The sequence below is a fragment of the Orycteropus afer genome, unplaced genomic scaffold, assembly GCF_000298275.1.
Source record: "Orycteropus afer afer isolate SDZICR_OR568_19922 unplaced genomic scaffold, OryAfe1.0 scaffold00057, whole genome shotgun sequence".
Lineage (NCBI taxonomy): Eukaryota > Metazoa > Chordata > Mammalia > Tubulidentata > Orycteropodidae > Orycteropus > Orycteropus afer.
The window spans coordinates 11,719,448-11,743,348 of NW_006921644.1; the positions used below are offsets into that span (position 1 = coordinate 11,719,448).

Consider the following 23,901-nt stretch of genomic DNA (forward strand, 5'->3'; position numbering starts at 1 on the left):
TTTCATTGAGTCCATAGATAGTTATTATGGTTATATCTCCATGTTCAATTGATCCTTTAATCATTATATAATGTCCTTCCTTGTCTTGTATGGTGGTTTTTGTCTTAAAGTCAATTTGATCAGAAATTAACATTGCCACTCCTGCTCTCTTACAGTTGCCATTTTCTTGATATATCTTTTGCCAACCTTTGAGTTTTAGTCTATTTTTGTCTTTGTCTCTAATGTGTGTCTCTTGTAGACAGCATATTGATGGGTTTTGTTTTCTTATCCAGTCTGCAACTCTCCGTCTCTTGAGTGGTGCATTTAATCCATGCCCATTCAGTATAATTATCAACAAGTATGAGTTGGTTGCTGTCATTTTGTTATTTGTTTTTTCATGGTGTCCCTGGTTTCTTTGTTCCATATTATTTTCTGTGCTGAGCTCATTATGTTTATGGATCGTGTTATCATTTCTTTTGTTGCTATTGTTTTTAGTATTTGCTGAATATTTGTGCTGGTCCTTTTTTTGTGTGTGATGTGAAGGTTTATCATTTTTCTTTGATGTTACCCTCTGCTTTATAATTTTGTCTGTTTAGAACAGTCCATTCTATCTTGCAACTCCTCACTGTTTGGAAGTTCTGTAACTACGCAGTATTTTCCCTCTTTTTGGTTTGTAGTTATCCTCATTTGTCAATTGGAGTCTCTGGTTCCCTGTTTACAAGCTTGTAAGCTTCTTTTACTTTGGATATGTCCATGCTGTGGTTTCTGGGTTAGGTCATCTTGTGTATTAATGGTTGGTTGTTGTTTGCTATTCTTGGTTCTCTGTTCAAAAGACTTCCTGTAGTATCTCTTGTAAGGTTGGTCTGGTTTTGACAAATTCCCTTAGTTTCTGCTTATCTGGAAATCTCCTAATTTCACCGTCATGTTTGAGGGATAGTTTTGCCAGCTGTATAATTCTTGGTTGAAAAATTTTCTCTTTCAGGTTGTTACATATAACATCCCATTGCCTTCTTGCTTGCATGGTTCCTGCTGAGAAATCAGACCTTATTCTTACTGGTTTTCCTTTGTAAGTAACTTTTTGTTTTTCCCATGCTGGTTTCAGGATTCTTTCTTTGTCTTTGGTTTTGATGAGTTTGATGATGTTATGCGTTGGTGATTTTCTTTTGGGGTCTGTTCTGTTTGGGGTTCATTGGGCTTCCTGAATGGATATATTCTCACCTTTCTTCATATCAGGGAAGTTCTCCTCCAACACATTTTGGACAATTTTCTCAAATTTATTTTTCTTTTCCTGTTCTGGAATTCTAATGTCATGTAGGTTATTCCTTTTGATGATATCCCACATGAACCTTGGGCTTTCTTCATTTTGTTTTGATCTTTTTTCTGATTGATCCCTTTCCAAAGAAGTATTCAGGTATTTGTCTTCAATCTCGTTAATTCTGTTTTCCATCGCATCACTTCTAATCCTTTGCCCTTTTAATGTGTTATCTACTTCTGACAATTTAGTATTAATCTTCTGGATTTCTATCTGTAGATTTAGAATCACTTCTAATTTTTCATTTATTTTGTCATTTTGTTCTTGTATTTTCTTCCAAAATTCTTCTAGGGTTTTGTCTGTGTTTTCCTTGGTCTGTCTCTCAATCCTTTGAAGACACCTAAATATAATTCTTTGAATTCCTTATCAGAGAGTTCCAATGCTGCTTCCTCCTCAGGGATGTGTTCTGGGTCTGTATCCTGCTCCCTTGTTTCTACCACTTTATCTTGCTTCGTTGTTTGGATTGTGATGGTCTGTTGTCTCCAAGACATTGTGGCTTTGTTGTATTTAGATCTCTGTTAACTGTTTGTGAAGAGCAGCCAAGGGTGAGTCAGGTTGTTTTTGGTGGTTGTTTATCATTGGCCCTTTGGTGGAGAAGAAAGTGGTGGCTCTCACTCAGTAAGTAAAGCTGCAGGATATGTGGGTGTAGTTTGTGTCTTATGGGGACTGTTGTTGTCTTCCACTCAGTTAGACAAAAATAATAACTGAATAACCATCAAAAGAGTAAAAGCAAATGGACAAAACACACACTGTGTAATCACACAGGAATAGTAACCAAAAAAATGAAAAAAGGGAAAAAGAAAAAATAAATAAATAAACCTGTAATATCTGGGGAGAGGGCAATAAGAGAAAAACAGTAGAGAAGGGGAATAGTGATGAAAAAAATGGGAAAACTGAAAAAAGAAAAACAAGGAACGGGGTTAACCATTAGAAAGAAAAAAAATGCCACCAGGAACAGGGAAAAGAAAAAAAGCTTAAAACTAGAACCTGGGAGGGGAAGAATGAAGAATAATAGTAAAAAGGACAAAAGTAATAATAGTAAGAGTTTTAAAACAGACCAGAGAAAAACAAACTGGAAAACAGAAAAAAAAAAAAAATTGAGGAAGGTCACCCAGGCTCTGTCTGAGCATGCAGACTGAGATGGAATTCCTGGGTCTAGAATGTCCTTGGGTTTCCTGGCAAGTTGAGTCTGTTCTTAAGTCCCTGGAATCTGGGATAATATTGTCACTTTAAATATCCAAAATGGTCAAGCCGCTTGTAAACATTCCAAATGGCTGCACCCTCTGGACAGACAAAAGTCCTCATCTCAGCCCGCCTTCCTCTCTGCTGCTTCCTCTTTTATTCCCCAGCCACCAGAGCAGTCCTCCACACAGTCTTGATTTTTATGTTAATTCTTAGGTGCTGCCACCACCAGCAATCTCCAAGCTGTCTGTGCCAACAGGATCGCTGCCAGACTGCAGCTCCGTATGTCTCCTTTTTTGGTATTTTCATGCAAATTCTTCTGCCAGTTGGGGTTTAGTCCACTTCTATATCCTTCCCTTCAAGGCTCAGGGGTCCAGGATTATCTTCTGTATCTGTGTTACTTGGTTCCCCTTTTCTTTGTTGAAGAGGGTCTGTGCAGTCTTTCTGCCTAGTCCGCCATCTTACTGGAACTAGCCAAATACTTGAGAGCTGCCAAGAACTAGTTGTTGAAAATGTATTGCCAATAGACTGTTGTACAGCTCTACTTCCTGAAATGTGAGCCCTCTGGACACTGGGGCAGGGGAGCCAGATCCCTCAACCCATGCCAGTGGGACCATCCTTGATTCTGGACGTTGATGGGGAGCCAGGCCCCTTGACCTGCACCAGTGGGAGCATCCTTGTTTCTGGATGCTGATGGGGAGCCAGGCCCCTCGGCCCATGCCAGTGGGAGAATCCCTGTCTCTGGTCCTTGCTGTGGCTCTTGGACAGCTCTTGATCAGAATAAGTAATGAGGCCGTTGTTTGCATTGGTTGTCTTGTCAGTGGAAATGGTAACTCATGGGTTTAACTTGGTCATCACATCATAGACTTGCAGGTAGGTGTTGATTCAGTGGGAACTTTTACCAGTGGCTCTTACCTTTCAAAACCATTTGCATCAAGGCCACAAACCGTTTCGCCTGTGGGGTTGTGTGACCCCAGGGTGTGCCACTCTTCCTGGCTGCATTTCTGAGTTACTGGGAGGCAAGTACAGTGGAGACCATGTGGGTATCTGCTCGGTTCTTACTGCCCAGTGGAGTAGACTTTAAATGTCTGCTCACAGGCCCTCTTAAAGAATTTTCAAAAAGCGTGTTCTTCTTTGCCCATTTTTAGGTTGACATTTTGAAGGTTGACATGTGATGTTTTCACTGTAGTTGGAAGTCACTGAGAAGGCTTGTTATTTCTGTCATGCTGGAAGTGGTACCGCACCAGTGTCATTAGGCCACCTGGGAAAATGTGTTCAGTGGAATCCATGGCGATTTGATACCCACCGAAAGGAGCTCTGGTGGTGCAGTGCCTGAGGCATCTGACTGCTAATCAGAAGGTTGGTAGTTCAAACCCACCAGCTGCTCCATGGAAGGAGATAGGCCAATCTACTTACCTAAGGATTTATGGCCTCAGAAACCTAGTTGGTGTTGTCTTGATGGCAGTGAGTTTGGTTTGGTTTATTAGCTGTTAAAGATGACATATGATAGACATCCCTGGAATAGTCAGGAAGTTCAGTTCATTCTCTTTTGTCTTTCTTGTCAGCTGACATTCTTGTCATAGGATTTCACCCTGATGTAATGCATTTATGTCTGAAGGTCCTATTGATCCCGCTAGCACATTTCTCTGTACCCACACTGTCTGTGTGTGTGTATATACACACTGAAACATTTAAAACTCACCGAGCCCCTAATGTTCTAAGTGTTAAAAAAAATTTGTTCTGATTGAGTTTTATAATTAAAATTGATACCACTACATCAGGACAAGAGTCCCTGGCTAGGCGGACTGCTAGTGCTTGACCACTGGCTCACAGCTTGGTGGTTACATCAAGACAAGAGTCCCTGGCTGGGTGGACCCCAGGACTGTTAGTGCTTGACTACTGGCTCACACCTTGGTGGTTGCATCAGGACAAGGGTCCCTGGCTGGGAGGACCATTAGTGCTTGACCACCGGCCCATAGCTTAGTGGTTCAATCCCACCCAGAGGCCCCTTGGAAGACAGGCCTGATGACCTGCTCCTGAGAGGAAGCACATATGGGGTCGCCGTGAGTCGGCACGGACTGCACAGCAAGTGACAGCATCAGGAACAAGTGCGTCTCATTCTGATCCAAAGTAGGGAGTTACATTTGATTGAAATATGCCTGTAAATGAGGTGGATGGTTGCTGTCCATGGGTGAGTCTACTTATTGCTGGTCTGTGTGGGCTGGACACCAGCCTCCTTCCCATTCCCACAGTTCTGGGTGCGTCCTGAGCTGCAGGGCGAAGGCGTGCTGAGCTCTGCAGGCATATCCAGTCTTCCCACCAGAGGTCTCCGGGGCCCAAGGCTTGCTCTTAGCCATCTCCACAAATGACTGTCCTGCCCCAGATGCCACCCCTGTTCCTTTGCTGAGACCCGTTGCCTGGAGTCTTGGTGGGAGGATGTCTTTCCTCCTCTGGGGATTGAGGGTGAGAGGAAAGAAGGACCCTGGAACTGATGTGTGTGTCCGTGTGTCGACTGCTGGTTCCTGGGAACTGTTGTAACGTTTCCCTGCCCCCACCCCCACGTGTCCACACAGAGACGATTCTGAGCACCCCACCGCCCACCACCGAGATCCCGCAGCCCCAGCCGCAGGCCCTGCATTACACCCTGGCCAACGCCCAGCAGGTCCAGATCCACCAAATTGGAGAAGATGGACAAGTCCAAGTAGTATGTACCCCTTCTCACTCCTGTCTTGGAGGTGACATGGAGAGGGCTGCTCCAGAGGGTGGAGGGTGGACAGAGGAGAGGGCCCTAGGGAGGGGCACACCTACTCTCTGGGTTTCTGGAGCACATGGGTTGCTGGAACAAGGCAAAGGTGTGTGTTGTAGGCAGGTGTCTCTGGGTGCAAGCACCTGCATTTTGTAGGTGATGGGCAGTTACTCGATGGCCTGTAATGGACACAGGAAGGCCAGTCGATGGCCCCTCTGGCTCCTCTCCCTGCCAGGGAGGTGGGTGCTGCCCGCCTGTGCAGGATCATCAGCTCCGAGGTCAGGCCATTCGGTGGTCACAGTGGTGGGCCACCCTTGGGGACGCACCACAGAGGTTTCTCACAGCCCAGGAGCCCAGGGGCCTTGTCCCCGGGGAAGGAAAATCCTTTTCTTCTGTGGCCAGTGGGTGAGCAGCCTCAGTCACTATGGGCACCCAGCCCACGTGGCTGCTTCCCTCAGTGAGGAGGCAGAGTGCCCTTCAGGACCCTGTCACGACGGGCCAGTCGTCTTGCCCATCTGTGCCTGTCCTGGCCTGAGCTGGGCAGCAAGTGTCTTGCCCTGGGGGACCAACTCCAAGGGCCCGCCCTTCTGAAGCCCTTCCTGAGTATCTGTGGCAGGAAGGAAAAGACTTTCCTGTAGGCTGCTGGGGGAGCTAGACATTTGGAGCCCACCCCTAGACTCTTGCCGCTGGCTTTAATAGTGGCCAACCTCATGGGGGCATTTGAGATGGTGCCATCATTGTATCGCTGCTCTGCCAGGGCTTCGCCCTGCAAACAAGGCCTTAATATATCAAGACTCCGTCCCAGGTGGTTCATTGCCACATGGAGGCGGCACTGAGCATGCCGCCGGAGAGCGCGGGGGCTTGGAAATACCGAGTGAGAACGCCTAAGCCGGCCTGCTGCTGCTTCCGGAGGGATGGGCAGCTCTGGACGGGAATTCCAAAGCAGTCTTTGAAGGAATTCCAGGAGAGTCGACTTGGATGCAGGGTTTACATTGACTAGCAAAGTAAAAACCGTAGACAGTCCTCCTGCAGTTTATTTTAAGGTTCATTCTGTGGTCCAGTTGTAAGTAAGATAATGACGTTCGTGCATTCCACAAGGCTAAGGGTTTTAGGGCTTACTGGTCTGCCCTGTCTACAAAGCATGAATGCACTTGGCTTGGGTTCCAAGTGCATTTATTACTGTTTACTCAGATATGTAAATAGTTAGTGAGCTTTTCTGTGATTTAAAAAATCTCCCGTCCTGTTTTCAAGTGGCTGTATGCATGTAATCCCCACCCCACCCCCGAGGCTGTGCCGCTGCTGCTGGCCTCCCAGCCGCCCAGGCAGCTAGCCGACTTCTCCCTGGAATTCCCAAGTGAAGTGTGTGAGTTACTGCACTTCATTCTGATTTTCTGGGGAGTCCCTGCTCCCCTGTGGGCTAGATGTCATTCATGTTCTTCCAGTGACTTGTTGAGTAACATTGAAAGCCTTGACAGATTGCTCGCAGCACCTAGTGCTCTTGTGAGAATTACTGCAGCACCCAGTGCTCTTGTGAGAATTACTGCAGCACCCAGTGCTCTTATGAGAATTACTGCGACCTGTGCCGCATGTGCCATGCCCCAGAGTTAGTGTAAGGAGCCTGTTGGGCGGCCCGCGCCGGGTTGGAAGTGTGTCACGGCACTGTGAGCAGGGCTCCTGGCGTGGGGCCTGAGGACAGCATTGGTGCTGAGACCATCTTCCGTTTCCTTTGACTGTGAGTTTCTTCTGATGCTTCTTGGTGTTGTGTCTTGCTGTGGATCCCACAGGGCCACCTCCACATCGCCCAGGTGCCTCAGGGGGAGCAGGTCCAGATCACACAGGACAGCGAGGTGAGTCTGGGGGCGGGGCCACACGAGCCACTCGTTACAAACCCCACCTGGCCCCTTTCAGTGGTGCGTCCTTTTCAAATGAGTTGTGCGGAGCCCTTCCTTGGACCCTCCTACACTCGCGCCTTTGGCTCTTAGTGCCTTTCATCCATAAGGTCCAGCAAGGTCTCTGCTGAGGTTAGTTGTGCCGAGTCCATGTCAGCTGCTCTGGTGGTGACAGTGTCCCCCTGCCGTGTAAGAGGTCCCTGCTGAGGAAGCTGGAGGTGGAGACACAGGGCCTCTCAGCACTAGTCTTCAGCTCCTGTAAGTCTGGAGTTGTTGCCAAAGAAAAAGTTTTAAAGGAGTGACATTTTCATTTGGGGTCAGAGGGGATGGGTTCAAGGTTTTTTTGAGTTGTTTTATTTTCACACAAATAGCATGATCATCCCTTGGTATCCACGGGGGATTGGTTCTAGGACCCCCGTGTCTCCCACCATCCGTGGATGGTCAGGTGCCTTAGGTGAACATGATGAGGTGTTTGTGTGTAACTCACACACCCTCCGTGTAGTTTCCATCCTTGCCAGGTGACTCACAAAGCCTCACGCCCGGCGAAGGCTGGGAGCCAGCACCGCACACTGCCCCTGAGCCTCGGAGGGCTTGCTTTGACCACCTCGCTGCCATTCTCCCTTCCCAGTACTTGAGGTCCACAGCTGGCTGACCCCATGGATGCAGAGCCCATGGGCACAGAGGGCTGACTGTGTCTCTGACGCAGCTTCAGGGTTTGGTTCAGGGTGTGGACTGCTGCAGGGGTCAGCTTTGGTGAACTGCATGTCGGCGTCTTGCTGGCATCACCACACGTCCACCGGCCCGGGACAGTGCCGCCTCATCTCAGCCTAGACTTGCTTCTGGTTTTGATGCTCTCCTTTTTGCCTTTTGTTCACAGGGCAACCTACAGATACACCATGTTGGACAGGACGGGCAGGTAAGTGCTCCCTGCCTGCTCCCTGTGCCCTCCCTCCGACCTCAGACACAGCATTGCTATGGTGGTGGAGCTCCCAGACGCCCGGCAGCAGTGCCGAAGGGCTGGTGGGGCTGCACCCACCTCTTCCTAGGTTGCCCTGGTACTTTCTGCCTCCTGTGTGAACTTTCACCAGTTGTCTCTCACCATTTCTTGTGAGTGTACACATTGTCGTTTACTGTGTCTGTACAGTTGGTTGTCTGTTAGAACGTTGTTGGTTACCGTGTCTGTGCAGTTGGCTGTCTGTTAGAACTTTGTTGATGATTGTGTCTGCACACTGTTGATCACTGTCCATGCAGTTGCCTGTTTGTTAGGAGTGGGTAGCTTTGGCGATGTCTGTTGCTGTCAGGATGGAGCACCTTGCCATTTTTCTAATCTGTGACAAAACGAGTAACCCTGACTGAACACGCCTGATGGGGATGTCTTTACTAAGCCAAGTCCTGACCTGTGAGAGCTGCTCTCCCTGCACGTCAGGTGGAATGGCAGGGAGCAGGGATGGATAGGGTCATCACCACATGTCCTTTGGAATAGAGGGTGATAAACTCTTCCACCTCGGAGCAGCTAGACAGAGAATCAGGGTGGCTTCTTCCTTTGTTATAAGACATAGCTGATGAAACTGATGATGAGAACCTGAAATGTAGATCTCATTTGTTCTTGATACAGTGACACTTACTCTTTTTTTTTTTTTTTTTTTAATGTGATTTGGGTGAAAGTTTATAGAGCAAATTGATTTTCCATACAGCAGCTCATATACACTTTGTCTCATGACATTGACTGTAATCTCCCACAATGCAACAGCTCTCCTCCCACTTTCTCCCCATAGTTACCTCTTCCTTGTGTCCTTCCCTCCGTGCACTCCTGTTCCCGAGCTGTCTCCCTGGGCATACACAGCCCTTCTATTCTCCCATGATTGATCTCTCCAAGGAGTGTATCTACCTAAGGTAATGTTCACCTCATATGCCTGTCTTTTGTTTGGCTGGAAGCCACAGGAGTGGGTTCAGTTCCAGACCTGAAGGGCAGCTAGGGACCATCTCAGTGGTTCCACCAGGCTCTGTCGGACCAGCAAACCTGGTCCCTTTGTTTTTTATGATTTTGAGTTTTGTTCCACACTGTCTCCCTCTCTATCCAGGATCTCCTCCGTAGATCCCCCTCTGAGTGGTTGACAGTGGTAGCCGGGCACCATCTAGTTCTTCTGGTCTCACAGTTGTGTAGGCTGCGGATCGGATGGTGTACCAGTCCCTCAGACTAATTGCTGCCATGTATCTTTGGTGTTCTTGATTCTTCTTTGCTCTGGACGAGGAGAGACCCATCATTGCATCTAGCTGGCCACTTACAAGCTTTTAAGATCGCAGAGTGACACTTGTTCTTGATGGAAACCAAGTGTGTGCTCTTCCCTGGAAGCCTGTGGCCCCTTTGTCTGGGTCACACTGTGCCAGGGCCTGGCACCAGCAGGAGACATAGAGAGCAAGTGTGAGGTCTTCCCTGGAAACCTGTGGCCCCTTCATCACAGACAGGGCAGTGCCATGTCCTCTGTGCCGGGGCCTGGGCACCAGGAGGGGACGGGGCGAGCGTGGGATGCAAGGGCAGTTCCCTTCCGCAGCGCTTTCTCTTGAACTTTCAGAGAACGCTGGGAGAAGTGCTGTAAATCTAGAGAACCTACGGTTTGGCGGTGAAGCTGTGGTTCCTTATTTTGAAAGTTTCATCTTCAAAACCCACATGAGGTTTTAATCAGTTAGCCTGAAGCAGTAACAACACACGCACAAAGAGTTGCCTGGCCGTAGGAAGGAACCAGAAAGCTGGAGAAATGCAGAGTTTTTAAAAGTCCATGGGCGTTTCTGCTGAAGTCGTCCTGTCTGCATGATTGATTTCAGCTTGTCGGGGCCAGTACGGGGAGACGATGGGGAAGCTTCCTGTTCAATTTCTCACTTGCTGCTGAGAACACTCGTGTGTGTGTGTGTGTGTGTGTGCGTGTGCGTGCGTTGGTGGCTGGGGACGGGCAGAGGCTGGGTGCGTGGTGGGCCATCTGTCTCTTGAGTGCTGGCTCATTTGGTCCCGGTGGTGACCGTTCTTGTAATGGAGAAGTTGTATGTGGGGCAGGTAGCTACCATGTATGTCCTCTTTGTTTCTGTCGTTATATTGCTTTTACTGTAGGCAGGTTTTTACACTGTATTAATACAATGTTATGGTCTTTAAGGAGCCCTGGGGGTGCAGTGGTTAAGCGCTCGGCTGCTAACCAAACGGTCAGCAGTTCAGACTCAGCAGCATCTCTGCAGGTGAAAACCCCTCGTGATCTGCCAGCCAAGAAGACCCTGGGGCAGTTCTCCTCTGTCCCACAGGGTTGCCATGAGTCGCAATCACGTTGACAACACCCAGTAACGACACTGCTGGTAATTATAGACAGAAATATTATGAAGGCAGACATTGCACCTTGCTTAACGGTACTCACAGCTACACTGTAAGACACCTTCCCCTAACACTCTCAGAGAAGACTTCTGCTTACGCCCCTCAGCTCACACTCAGCATGTGTGCTGCCAGCTTGTCCATGCTCTCATCTCAGCCCATCCCACACAAGAGCAAGTGATTACACGTACTTACGTCTGCCTGGTTTCCTGCTGCCTTTCTCTACGCAGCCTCACTGTGTAGCGAGGGAGGTTACCATAGTGGTTACACTAGATGAATAATATAACCTGTTACCCACTTGATTTTTAAAAGCCACCTGGGGTATGAGTCTCAGTGCTGCCCTCTGTGTGGTCTCCTCCCCTTGAGAAGGGACCAACGGGGCACCTGCTTCGCCAGGCCGGGACTTGCTAGGAAGTGTCCCTGCCCCATCAGGCCTCTGTGTAGAGGTGACAGATGTAGACCACCGTGCTGTATCAGGGATGATGTGCTCAGCCTCCTCGCCCTTTGGCAGACTATCTGGGGGTCTCTGGTGAGCCGTGTGTCCTCAACAGCCTTCCGGACACCTGCACGCTGCACTGGGCTCAGGGAATGTGACTGGTTTGAACTTGTTTGGTCGGTGAGCCTCTTCCTCCTGCCATTGCCTCAGTGACCCCAACCCTAGTTCTTGGGGTCAGGGACCCAGCTGTGATGGAGCTGGCCCTGTGCTCTCAGTCCCTCAAGGTTGTGGTCTTGTCACAGTCACTCAGGACCTGTATACTGTCAGTGGGCCTCAGGTCCTTCTGAGAGGTGTCAGTTCCTCCCTGGGGCTGTGGGCCTGGGGCTGTTGCAGCTCAGAGCTGGCAGCAGAGGCCTTCACTGACCATTTGTATGGTGTGTGACATTGGGGGATGGTGTTTAAAGAAACAATAGCATGGGAACATTGGTGGATTAACTAGGCAATATCTCTTTCTTGTTGAAATTATCACTGTGCATGGACCTTTGAAAGGAAGCAGACCTTCTGAGCCTGTTCACCACAGAGCAGTACAGATGAGAAAAATAGCTTTTGTGAAAGGAGTTATAAGTGTGTTTTAAAGGAATCCCAAATAAAAGAAGAAATTGAACAGGTTATTAAAAAAAAAAAAAAAAACTACCAATAACAAAAAGCCCTGGCCCAGACTGTTTCACTGGTGAATTCTACCAAACATTCAGAGAAGAACTGACACCAATCCTACTCATACTATTCCAGACCATAGTAAAGGATGGAACCCTCCCTAACTCATTTTACAAAGCAAGCATAACCCTGATACCAAAACCAGGCAAAGACACCACTAGAAACGAAAACTACAGACCAACAGCTCTCATGAATATAGACGCAAAAGTCTTCAACAAAATCCCAGCCAATAGACTCCAACAACATAGCAAAAAAATAATACATCATAACCAAATGGGATTCATACCAGGTATGCAAGGATGGTTCAGCATTAGAAAAACAATCAAAGTCACCAATCACATAAGTAAAATAAAGGAAAAGAACCACATGATTGTATCAATTGTTGTAGAAAAGGCATTTGATAAAATCCAACACCCATTACTGATAAAAACTTTCAGAAAAATAAGGGAAATTTCTCAACATAATAAAGGGCAAATACATAAAACCAACAGCCAACATTATTGTCAGTGGAAAGAGACTGAAACCGCCCCCCTTGCGAACAGGAACCAGACAAAGATGCCCTCTGTCACCACTTCTATTCAGCATTGTATTGGAAGTCCTAGCCAAGGCAGTAAGGCAAGAAAGGAAAATCAAAGGCATCCAATCGGTAAGGAAGAAATGATGATATGCTCCTTTATATAGAAAACCCAAGAGACTCAGCAAGAAAACTGCTGGAACTAATTGAGAGATTGAGCATAGTGGTAGGATAAAAGATCAACATGCAAAAGTGAGTTGGATTCCTCTACACTAGCAAAGAGGTCTCTGGAAAGGAAATAAGGAAATCAATACCATTTATAATAGCTACCAAAAAGATAGAATACTTGGGAAAAAGCCTTACCAGGAACACAAAAGACTTAATGCAAGAAAATTATAAAACACTACTTAAAGAAACTGTAAGAGATCTACATAAATGGAAGAACATACCATGCTTTTGGATAGAGAGCTTAAACATTGTGAAAACGTCAGTACTACCCAAAGCAATCTGTACATTCTACGCAATCCCAATCTAGATCCCATCATCATTCTTTAAGGATGTGGAAAGCCCAGTCACTACTTTTATATGGAAAAGAAAGACCTCGGATAAGCAAAGCACTATTGAAGAAGAACAAAGTAGGAGGCCTCAGATTCCCTAATGTCAAAACCTACAATACAGCCCCAGTAGTCAAAGCTGCCTGGTATTGGCACGATGATAGACATGTAGACCAGTGGAACAGAATTGAGTCCATCTGTGGCCAGCTGACCTTTGACAAAGGGCCAAAATCCAGTAAAGGGAGAAGAGATAGGGTCTTTCACAAATGGTGCTAGAAAAACTGGAGATCCATTTGCAGAAAAATGAAACGAGATCCGTACCACACACCATATACAGAAACTAACTGCAGATTGAAGTTGTCAAAGACTTCACATTGCTTGGTTCTACAATCGACACCAGTGGAAGCAGCAGTCAGGACATCAGACGATGTATAGCACTGGGCAAATTGGCTGCAAAGGACCTGTTTCAAGTGCTGAAGAGCACAGATGTCTCCTTGAGGACTAAGGTTCACCTGATACAAGCCATGGTATTTTCGATGGCCTCATATGCGTGTGAGAGCTGGACATTGAATAAGAAAGACTGAAGAAAAATTGATGCTTTTGAGTTGTGGTGCTGACAAAGAATGGTGAAGGTACCATGGACTGCTAAAAGATCTAACAAATCTGCCCTGGAGGAAGTGCAGCTGAAATGCTCCTTGGGAGTGAGAATGGCCAGACTTCGTCTCACCTACTTTGGTCATGTTGTCAGAAGGGACCATTCTCTGGAGAAGGATGTCATGCTTGGTAAGGTGGAGGGTTGACGAAGCAGGGGAAGGTGGCCTTCAACGAGATGGGTTGACACAGTGGCTGCGGTGATGGGCTTAAGTATAGCAGGGATCGTGGAGCTGGCATGGGCCGGGCATGTTTCATTCTGCTGTGCATGGGGTTGCTGTGAGTCAGAGACGACTTGACGTCACCTAACAACAACAGCAACAACAACAACTGCACAAAGACTTAAATGTAAAAACTTAAAACTATAAAGTTCATCAAAGAAAAAAATAGGGGCAAACTTCGGGACCCTAATTTATGGCATAAATAGACTACCAAACATAGGTAAAAATGCACAAACGCAGAAGATTGACTAGAGGACTGGGACCTTCTCAACATTAAGTTCCTACATGCATCCAGAGATTTTTCCAAAAGAGTCAGAAGAGGAGAGTCTACAGATTGGGAAAAAATATCTGGCAATGACATATCTGACAAGATAGTTATCTCTCAAATTTATTGAAAACTTGAACACTTTAACATCAAAAAGACAAGCCAATTAACAAATGGACAGAAGGCATGAACAGATGCTTCACCAAAGAAGATATCCAGGCAGCGAACAAACACTTGAAGAAATATTCGCGATCCTTAGCCACTAGAGAGATGTAAATCAAAACAACCATGAGATACCATCTCACCGCAGCACTAATGGCAAAGTTCAACAAGACGGAAAATAACAAATGCTGGCGAGGCTGTGGAAAGACTGGGACTGTCATATATTGCTGGTGGGACTGTAAAATGGTATAACCAATGTAGAAATCAGTATGGTGATTCCTTAAAAAGTTGGAGGTAGAAATATCATTTGATCCAGCAATCCCAATGCTAGGAATATATCCTAAAAAAGCGAGAGTCAGAATCCGCATAGATAAATTCACATCCATGTTCATTGCAGCACTATTCACAATAGCATAGAGATGTAAACAACCTAAGTGCCCATCAACAGAGGAATGGATAACCAAGCTATGGTACAGACACACAATGGAATACTATGCAACCCTAAAGAATAATGCACAATCTGCGAAACACCACATAATGTGGATGAACTTCCAGATTATGCTGAGTGAAATAAGTCAATCACAGAAGGACAAATAGTGTATAAATCCAGTATTATAAAAAGGCAAGCAAAGGCTTATATATGGAAGGAAACTTTCTTTGTTAGTTACCAGGGGTGCAAGGGGAAGGGAGGGGAGAGAAAATAAGTATATTAAGTTGGTGGGGGGGAAAAAAGACATCCCAAACCTGCAGTAGACGTGCTCTCAGGAGATTAAGAAGCTGTGAGCCAGTGGGGTGCTGGGTGAGTTAGATTCCCAAGTTGCAGATCCCGGTGTGGGCCAAGGGTTTGGCGTGGTGGGGCGGGTCGTGCTGCTCAGAGTGCTTAGAATGACGGCTGTGGTGACTTGGAGGAGAGACCCGTGGTGCTCCCTCCCTGCTGCTGGAGCAAACCGGGGTTCTGCCAGGGCGGCCTCTTCATTCGGTCCCCCCACCCCCCCGCACCAAGCACAGTGAACCGGGGTTCTGGCCAGGGCAGCCTCTTCATACACTTCCCCCCTCTAAGCAGGCAGTTGTGGGACAGGCAAAGCCATGGCGGTCAACCTGTGCTTTCTCAGCCCTGCTCTTCTATACCTCAGAAATATCTGTGCAGGTGTGGGGACATTGTGACCATGACAGGACACTAAAAACACACCTACTCAGTTTATATTGGGAGCTCTGGTGGATAGTGTTTAAGGCATCTGACTGCTAACCAGAAGGCTGACGGTTCAAACTCACCAGGCACTCCTTGGAAGGAAGGTCGGGCAGTTTACTCCCATAGAGATGCCGCCTTAGAAACCCAAGCAGGGGTCGCTAGGAGTTGGATCCGACTCAACAGCAGTAGGTCTGGTCTGAAGCGCATAATACGGGACTAGAATGTGGCCCACTTGTTGTGTGTTAATGAAGAATGACACAGTTGAGCCGTGCTTTTGGGGGCACCTTAAATCCCAGTGACGAGGGCTGTGCTCCTGTAATGCAGTGTTTGGCCCTCCACTGAAACTCGTCTGCCCTGGCGGGGCCCCAGGTCCCAGCTGGAGGTCACAGCACCATCTCCTCTCCCCATCGTGGTGCCCGTGGCCCCTGCTGCGGAGTGACTCTGCTACTCTGTCCACACGGCCTGCCCTGGGGGCGGCGAGGGGCCCGGCCCCTGGATTCAGGCAGCCAGGGTTGTTCCTGAGGGTCCCAGGACATGCCCGACCTTCGCTGAGTGCTTGTCCCGTTGGCACATGCTCAGGGCCGGGAGACCAGGGTGGGCTTGTGTGTCTCTGTGCTCTGCGTGTGGCAGGCTGGGACAGCAAGGGCCTGCGGAACTCTGTGGACCCGTGAGAGGCTACCTTGTCCTTAGCCTTTCTCCTGGGAAACAGAACAACGGAGCTCAGCTGAGGTTCGAGAGGAATTGGCATTTCCAGGTGAGCTCAGCAAGTGCATATTGTGCTTTGACATCGAGCTTCACTGACCCTCGCACTCCATGGCGTGCTTTGTGGCCAGAGGCCTTGCGGTGGACTTCTAGTATGGGTGTCAGTGAGAGTCTGCTGAAGTCACACGCTTGGGGACACAAAGCTTTCCACCACATGACTTCATTTCAAAAGCAGACGTCTTCTGTGAGCCATTGAAGCGTGCTCACTGAAAGTGCATGCCTTCTCCCTCTTATTTCTCTAAAGATGTGTCCTGGGGGTCTCGCTGCCGGGAGGCATGGGCAGCGTGTGAGTCAGAGCAGGCTGTCACACTCCTCAGCTGAAGGTCACAGCCATCTCTGGAAAGCCCAGCTTACGTGTGCCTTCCGGCCTTTCCCAGCTGCAGATTCAGGCAGATCCGCGGACATGCAGCCAGGTCCTGTGGGGCCACTCTGAGTGATCCAGGCCAGGTCCGAGTGGTAAAGCCAGATGAATGCACGTGAGCCTTCTCTCAGCCAGCAGATGGGCCCCTTTTCACACAGCTGTCTGTTGCGGTGTGTTGGGAGGGTTTGAAATGGTATGAAGCAGAAGGAGCATCTGTGTCCCTATCTCATCACTTCAGTGGGAATCACACCGAACAAGGCGTTACTCCGCCAACAAGACCACAGCTATGCCCTGGTATTGGCGTGTGTCCCCCAGCACCCACCTCTGAGCCCACCTGTGTTAGGACCAGTTGGGAGCAAGTCCCCACTCTGCTGTGTACAAGTGTGAGCTGTCCAGGTGGCCCTCCTGTCGGGGCCAGGGCCAGAGCCAGGCAGGACATAATGTTAAGGTGACCCTCCTGTCAGGGCAGGAGCCAGGTGGGATGTGCTGTCAAGGTGACGGTCACACAGACTCCCCCAGGAAGCAGGGAAATGCTGCAGTAATGAGCACTGCGTTAGGTGTGGCCCAGGTGCAGCTAGCTGGCTCACTAGTCCCTCCCACCCTCTTCCCATCCCTGTGCATGTGTGTGCACACGTGTGGTGTGTCTGAGTGTGATGTGTGTGAGTGTGGTGCATGTGAGTGTGGTGCATGTGTACATGTGTGTGGCATGAGTATGATATGTGAGTGGTTCATGTGTTCACATGTGTGGTGTGAGTGTGGTGCCTATGTGTGGTGTGTGTGGGGTATATGAGTGGTGTGCATATGTGACATGTAAACTGTGTGTGTGCATGTATGGCATATGTGTGTTTGAGAGAGTGGTGCATGTGTGCATGTGTGTGGCATGCGTGCGTGGCATGAGTTTGGCATGTGTGTGTGTGGGTCAGTGGTGCACATGTGCACGTGTGTGGTTAAGTGAGTATGGTGCATGTGTGCACATGTATGGCATGTGTGTGTGTGGTATGTGAGTTTGGCTCATGTGCACAAGTGGCATGAATGGTGCATATGTATGTGGGTGTGCGTGTGTGCACATGTGTGGTGTGTGTGGTTATGTGATGGTGGTGTGTGTGTGATGCATCTGCACGTTTGTGGCATGTGTGTGGTTGAGTTTGGTGTGTGTGCACGTGTGAGTGTGGTGCGTGTATGCATGGGTATTTGTGTGGTGTGTGTGTCTGTGTGTGGTGTGTGTGTTCATGTGTGTGGCAGGTGTGTGTTGAGTTTGGTGCATGTGTACACAGGTGGGTCACCTGAACATGTGCGTACATGTGTGGCATGTGTTGTTTTATGAGTTTGTTGTGTGCGTGCACATGTCTGTGTGTGGTATGTATGTGCACATGTGTGGCGTGTGTGTGGTTGTGTAAGTGTGATTAGGAGAGTGCTGAACGGCCCATTGCCTGTAGAAACAGCGCTGTGTGTAACATGCACTCAGGGCAGAACAATCACCAGGAATTGTCACGTGGAGACAAGTACATCATTTCTGTTTTAAATTTAGGCCATTGTTTTGTGTTGACTCCCAAAGTCAAACCGACAGATGAAGCTGTGAGCTGACCTCAGCCTCAGTTCCAACCCAGCCTCCCCCTTCCAATGCCTTGTTTGACCTTCTGAGTCATCAGCTGTAGTCCACCGTGTTGCACCCTGCCCTGACGGCCGCGGTCCACCGCGCTGTGCCCTGCCCCTGATGGCCGTGGTCCACCGCGCTGCGCCCTGCCTCTGAGGGACTCTCAGCACCACGCATGGCCCGGCCTGCGCTCGGGGGTCAGTGGCTGTGAGGGGTGAGGACGCCCCACCGAGCTGTGCAGATGACTCGCAGTGGGAACCCAGATGTGGCTGTGGTGGTCCCCACCTGGAAATGGTCACCTGTTAGTGGCTTCTGACCTCATGGAGGAGAGAGCCTGGGCATAGCACCACATGCCCTGCGGCACCTCTGTGGGTGTGGACACCAGCACAGGGTGACCGCTGGGCTCAGGCAGCCACAGAGCCAACTCTGGAGTGACCGGCACCTGTGACGAGGTTCAGCCCTGAAGCCGCGAGCCACCGGCTGCAGACTTCCCTGACGCTGTGCTCATTGCTCACGCCTCCTTAGGGCCTGCTCCACAGGCAGAGATGGGGATGGGGGTGGGACAAGACCTATTGGTGGCTATGTGAGAGGACTGGCCCTGTCCTGGGAGAGGTCTGTGCCACATTTGATTGAGGCCACAGTACACACACGCCTGACCAGCCCTATCTGGTGGAGGCATGTGGTGTGTTCCGTCAGGGCTCCCATATGCACACTTGTAACTGGCCCTGTCCTGCACACGCCTGATCGGCCCTGTCCGGTGGAGGCATGTGGTGTGTTCTGTCAGCTCCCACACGCACATACACGCCTGACCGGCCCTGTCCAGTGGAGGTCTGTGGTGTGTTCTCTCAGGGCTCCCATGTGAACACACGTGCCTGACCAGCCCTGTCTGGTGGAGGTCTGTGGTGTGTTCTGTCAGGGCCATGGTGTAGGCATTGAGCCACAGCCTACAAGACTTCGTGAAAGGGCAGAGGTGAACCTCACTGTTGAGTGTGGGTCTGAGTCCACATCCGTGACTGACAGGCTTGGAGAGGTGTCACGACTCCACCCACTCAGTGATACGTGACAGATGTTCAATTATGTTGCGATGAGTCTTTAAACCACACGGGCTGTCCTCTCCTGACCATGAATGGACCTGGTACAGAGCGTGGTGTGGTCAGCTGTGAGGGCATGCTTGACTGCATGGGCTCACAGCCAGGCCACTCGTCTGCCCCTTTCTGTGTGATTTCAGCTGTGCAGACCCACACTGTGCAGGGCCTGTATGTGAGACTTGGGCACTCTGCTCCAGGCTGCCCGGGGTGCCAGTCATCAAAGCAGCCGTAGAAGTCAAGGGTGAGTGGGGGCTGCATCTCCAGCACGTGTTGGCTCATGGTTCAAACATGCAAAGCAGCAGCCCATTGTTTTTGTTTTTACTGCCATCTTTTCTGTAGCGGGGCTGAGCATGGCCCTGATGGAGGCCTAGATTGGACTCTGCACCTTCGGTTTAACTTTGGTGTGGAGAAGGGTGCAGCAGTGCTGAAGCTTCACCCTGGCAGGAGCACGGCCAGCAGCCCATCCGGCCGTCCCAGTGTCTCCAAGGACCCTGATAGGGACCAGCCATCCCGGTGTCTGTGAGGAGCCTGACGGGGACCGGCCGTCCCGGTGTCTATGTGAGGACCCTGACGGGGACCAGCCGTCCTGGTGTCTATGTGAGGAGCCTGACAGGGACCGGCCGTCCTGGTGTCTATGTGAGGAGCCTGACAGGGACCTCGTTTCTGCTGGAATCCCTGAGTTTCCCTTTGTGCTCTGGTCCCCAGAGTAGTCCAATCACCTGTTACATTTTTAGCTGTGTTGCTTTTGTGCTGAATGATAAAATCTGAGACTCCACACCATGAGTGTGATGCCTACCACGCTGTGAGGCTACATGGGGCACCAGGGGCCCCACCCAGATGGGAACATGGCGTGGCATGGGCACTGGTTTCCACAGACATTGCTTGTGTCTGGTTTGGATCTCAGGCCCCGCTGCCTACAGGGACGCTGCAGTAACGCTGCAGAAGTCCGTGGGTCTGGAAGTTATATAAATACATCTACTCTGCGAGCAGGAGGTTCTAGTTTTATGTCCCCTGCAAAGGAAGGACAAGTGAGCCAACTGTGACGAGCCATCACCCTGGTTCATGGGATCTTAAGGAAAACCATTTCCCTGCAGAGGTTTCCGGAACACCACACCAGAATGTGCATGGACGTGAGCGAGGCCAGTGTTTGGGGACAGGGCGCCTTGTGAGGGCCCCAGCTCTGCCTCTGATTGACCATGTGGCCTAGGGCACGCCTGCATGCCTCAGTGTCCTCATCTTGAGGTGGCCACGTGAGGCCCTGCTATGCTGGGTTGGGGGTGTCAGCATGGCCCTGGTCCTAGGGGACCGTTTCTGTTGGGATGCTCCTTGAGTTGGCTGGCACCTTCTTGGAGAGTAAAGCATCGGGCATCGTTAGCTTTCCTTTTTTGGAATCCAGTCGTTGCAGTGCCTGTCACGGGTCCCAGCGTGTCCTGACCCCTGGCTGAGAATCGCCAGCTTTGGGATGACAGGTGTCATATTACATCTTTGAGGTGCTCAGGGCTGTGAGGCCATGCCCGTGCCCTGCCCGCACTTGTCCAGCTCTCTCCAGCCCCTGCTCTCATCTGACACCTCGGGGAGCAGGCAGCCTACAGGGAGGGACACAGTGCCCAGCGTCCAGGGAGTCATCAGGGGCCCTGCGCTCACCCACGCTGCTGAGCCCAGGTGCAGGGCCGCCTCCCTCCTGCCTTGGTATCTGCTGCTCACTGTCCTCTACTGTTGTCCGACTCCTGCCAGGGAACCCCACTGTCATCAGGCATGTGAGCCTGGATGTGTGGCTGGAGGCCCGCCTTAGCCCCACTCCTGCCTCTGAGTTGACCCCATCACGTTTGGGGGTGTAAGAAGGCTGACAGCATGTGTCGTGGCCAAGCCTCCACTCTGTCTCATCCTGAGGAACCCAGGCCTTTGTTTCTCGTTGGACAATCAGGCAGCTTTGTGACTCCCAGGGCCCACTTGAGGGCTTTGTCCCACCCTCAGAGGGCACTCTCTCCCAGGTGGGCCGTGGGGTCAGCGCAGTGTTCCTCTGGGTGGCTGGCGCCGGCTGTGATCTGGAGGAGTTCATCCTGCCTGGTTGGGGACAAAACCCTCGTTTCCCACCAGGAATTGGTATGTCTTACCACGGCTCACAAGAGCTGAGGACGGACAGGTGCTCGTACTTCCCTGCAGCTGAGCTGCGTCCCTGGGACACCACGCTTCTCAGGTGGACTCTCTTGTGTCAGTCCTCCCTTCTGTGCTGTCAGTGCTGGTGCCGCCCCGGGTGTGATGTGGGTGGGGGCATTTGGGCACACATCGTGCAGCAGAGACCGAGGGTGGAATGGGACAGCGCCCCCCCTCCACTCTCCCAGGGGCTTGCTGTAGTGAAGGTCAGCACTGCTTGTAGGCATCTTGTTGTAGGGCATTGGACCCCTGAAACTGAGCGTCTGCCGTGCTGTTAGCTAGTTTGCAGATGACCTCTTGCTAAGCTCACAGTCCTTTGCAAGGGCCAATAGTGCCGTGGTGATAAGTCACTGTCCCATTTGAGGAGAGTTTGTTTTTCCACATGGGTATGTTTGGAAATGGCATGCTATCTACATATCTATGTAATTAGGAAAAAAGAAAAGAAAAGAAAACCAGTAAAACTATTTTCATTGTGTGGGAGAAGGAAGTAGCCTTGAAGTAACACAATATTCACCTCCCCACCTCTGGGCGACAGATACCACATTTAGATGAGCACCAGCCCTAGTCTGAAAGGTCTTTAGAGGACACTGTGAAGTGTGACTGAGCTCGGAGCTAGCTGCAGTGGTTTTGAGGTCCGTTTGTTTCCACAGAAAAGCTAACCCTTCCGTTTTGCCATAGCCAGGGCCACATTTCAGAGAAGCCCACTGCCCTAGGGAGTGGGGTCAGCCATTCCCACCCAAGAAGAGTGGCCTTCCCTCCTGGGCCTGGGACAGGAGTGTCACCCTCTTCCCTCCCTTCAGAGGTCACATCTGTCAAGTCTCTGCTTAGAGATTAGGAGAGTAGGCTCATGAGTAGACTTGGCAGTGCCACGAAGGGTGGGCTCACGGTAGACCTGGTGGTGCCAGGAAGGGTGGGCTCATGTGTAGAGCCCACAGTGCCAGGAAGGGTGGTTGACAGGCCTTTCCTGCCAGTCCCGGCACATGGGTTTTACTCATTCCTGAAACACATCTCAAAACCAAACCAATGGGAAAAATAGTAAATGTGTGACTTTGTGGATCAATTCCCAGTTGCAATTCTAGTTCCTGCTTCTAGTTTCTTCCCCAGGCTGGGTGGCCATATGCCACCTTCATTATTGTCATGTGACATATTGAAGTCTGAGGTTTGTGACATCATAAGATGCATTCAGTGGCACTGTCTGTGTGAAAACTCATTTTCCTGGCAGGGCCGACAGGAAGAGCTCCACAGATACCATGAGATGCTTCCACCTGTGGGGGGAGGGGCAGTGGCCAAAGCCAGAGAGCGCAAGGGCGACTTCTTAGGACTGAGCTCGGTGATTTCATCATGTCATGGAAGTAGCTCCATGGTTTGACCTTGAGTTCCCTTTAAAATGTAAAATGATTACAAAACTATGACATGATAGTCCCCAGTGCTGACTCAGACAGATGGGGAAGAAGAAGGGGCCATCCACTTCTCAGAGAACTGGCTGGTGAAAACCTTATGAGTAACAGTGAAACACTGTCTGATACATTACTGGAGAACTTCATGAATAGCCCTGAAACATTGTCCAATAATAGTGCCGGAAGATGAGCCCCTCAGGTTGGAAGACACTCAGCACAGGACTGGGGAAGAGCTGCCTCCTCAAAGTAGAGTTGACCTTAATGATGTGGATAAGCTTTCAGGACCTCCATTTGCTGATGGGGCACGACTCAAAATGGGAAGAAACAGCTGCAAACTCCATTAATAATCTGAACATGGAATGTACGAAGTATAAATCTAGGAAAATTGGAAGTTGTAAAAAATGAATGGTTTAAAATCAGGAAGGGAGTGTGTCGGGTTGTATCCTTTCACCATACATATTCAGTCTATGCTGAGCAAATAATCTGAGAAGGTGGACTATATGAAGAAGAACACACATCAGGATCAGAGGAAGACTCATTAACAATCTGCGATACGCAGATGACACAACCTTGCTGAAAGTGAAGATGACTTGAAAATGTTGATGAAGATTAAAGACTACAGTCTGCAGTATGGTTTACATCTCAGCACAAAGAAAATGAAAATCCTCACAACTGGACCAATGAGCAGCATAAATGGAGAAAAGATTGAAGTTGTCAAAGGTTTCACATGACTTGGTTCCATAGTGAACACCCATGGAAGCAGCAGTCAAGAAATCAGATGTCATATTGCACTGGGCAAATCTGCTGCAAATGAACTTCTTAAACTGCTGAAGAGCAAAGATGTCTCTGAAGACTAAGGTGCACCTAACCCAAGCCATGGTGTTTTCACTAGTCTAATATGCATGTAGCGTAGCGCCTAAGGCACTTGACTGCTAATCAGAAGGCTGGCGGTTCAAACCCACCAGCCACTCCTCAGAAGGAAGATGGGGCAATCTACTTCCATAGTGATACTGCCTCAGAAACCCAAGGAGGGCTTGCTCTGAGTTGGATCTGACTCACTCCACGGCAGTGAGTTTGGTTTTTAATATGCATGTGAGAGCTGGACAATGAATAAGGAAGACCGAAGAAGAGCTGCTGCTTTTGAGCTGTGGTGCTGGCGAAGAATGCTGAGAGTACCATAGACCGCCAGAAGAACGAACAAATCTGTCCTGGAAGATGTGCAGCCTTGCAAGCGAGAATGGCCAGACCATCTCACCTACTTTGGTCATATGGTCAGAAGGGAACCATTCCCTGGAGAAAGATAATCATGCTTGGTAAAGTAGAGAGTTGGCAAAAGAGGGGAAGGCCCTCCATGATGCATTGACCCAGTGGCTGAAACA

At 49.6% G+C, this 23,901-nt stretch overlaps 1 protein-coding gene across 1 annotated transcript in view; it reads left to right on the forward strand.

The window, feature by feature from the left end:
• The window catches only part of LOC103195569 (BTG3 associated nuclear protein), a 69,531-nt gene that overhangs the window by 39,152 nt on the left and 6,478 nt on the right, over window positions 1-23,901 (forward strand). Inside the window, exons 8-10 of the mRNA XM_007939157.1 lie at window positions 5,047-5,177; window positions 7,004-7,066; window positions 7,986-8,024. Coding sequence (XP_007937348.1) covers window positions 5,047-5,177; window positions 7,004-7,066; window positions 7,986-8,024 — 233 coding nt within the window. The remainder of the gene's footprint in view (window positions 1-5,046; window positions 5,178-7,003; window positions 7,067-7,985; window positions 8,025-23,901) is intronic.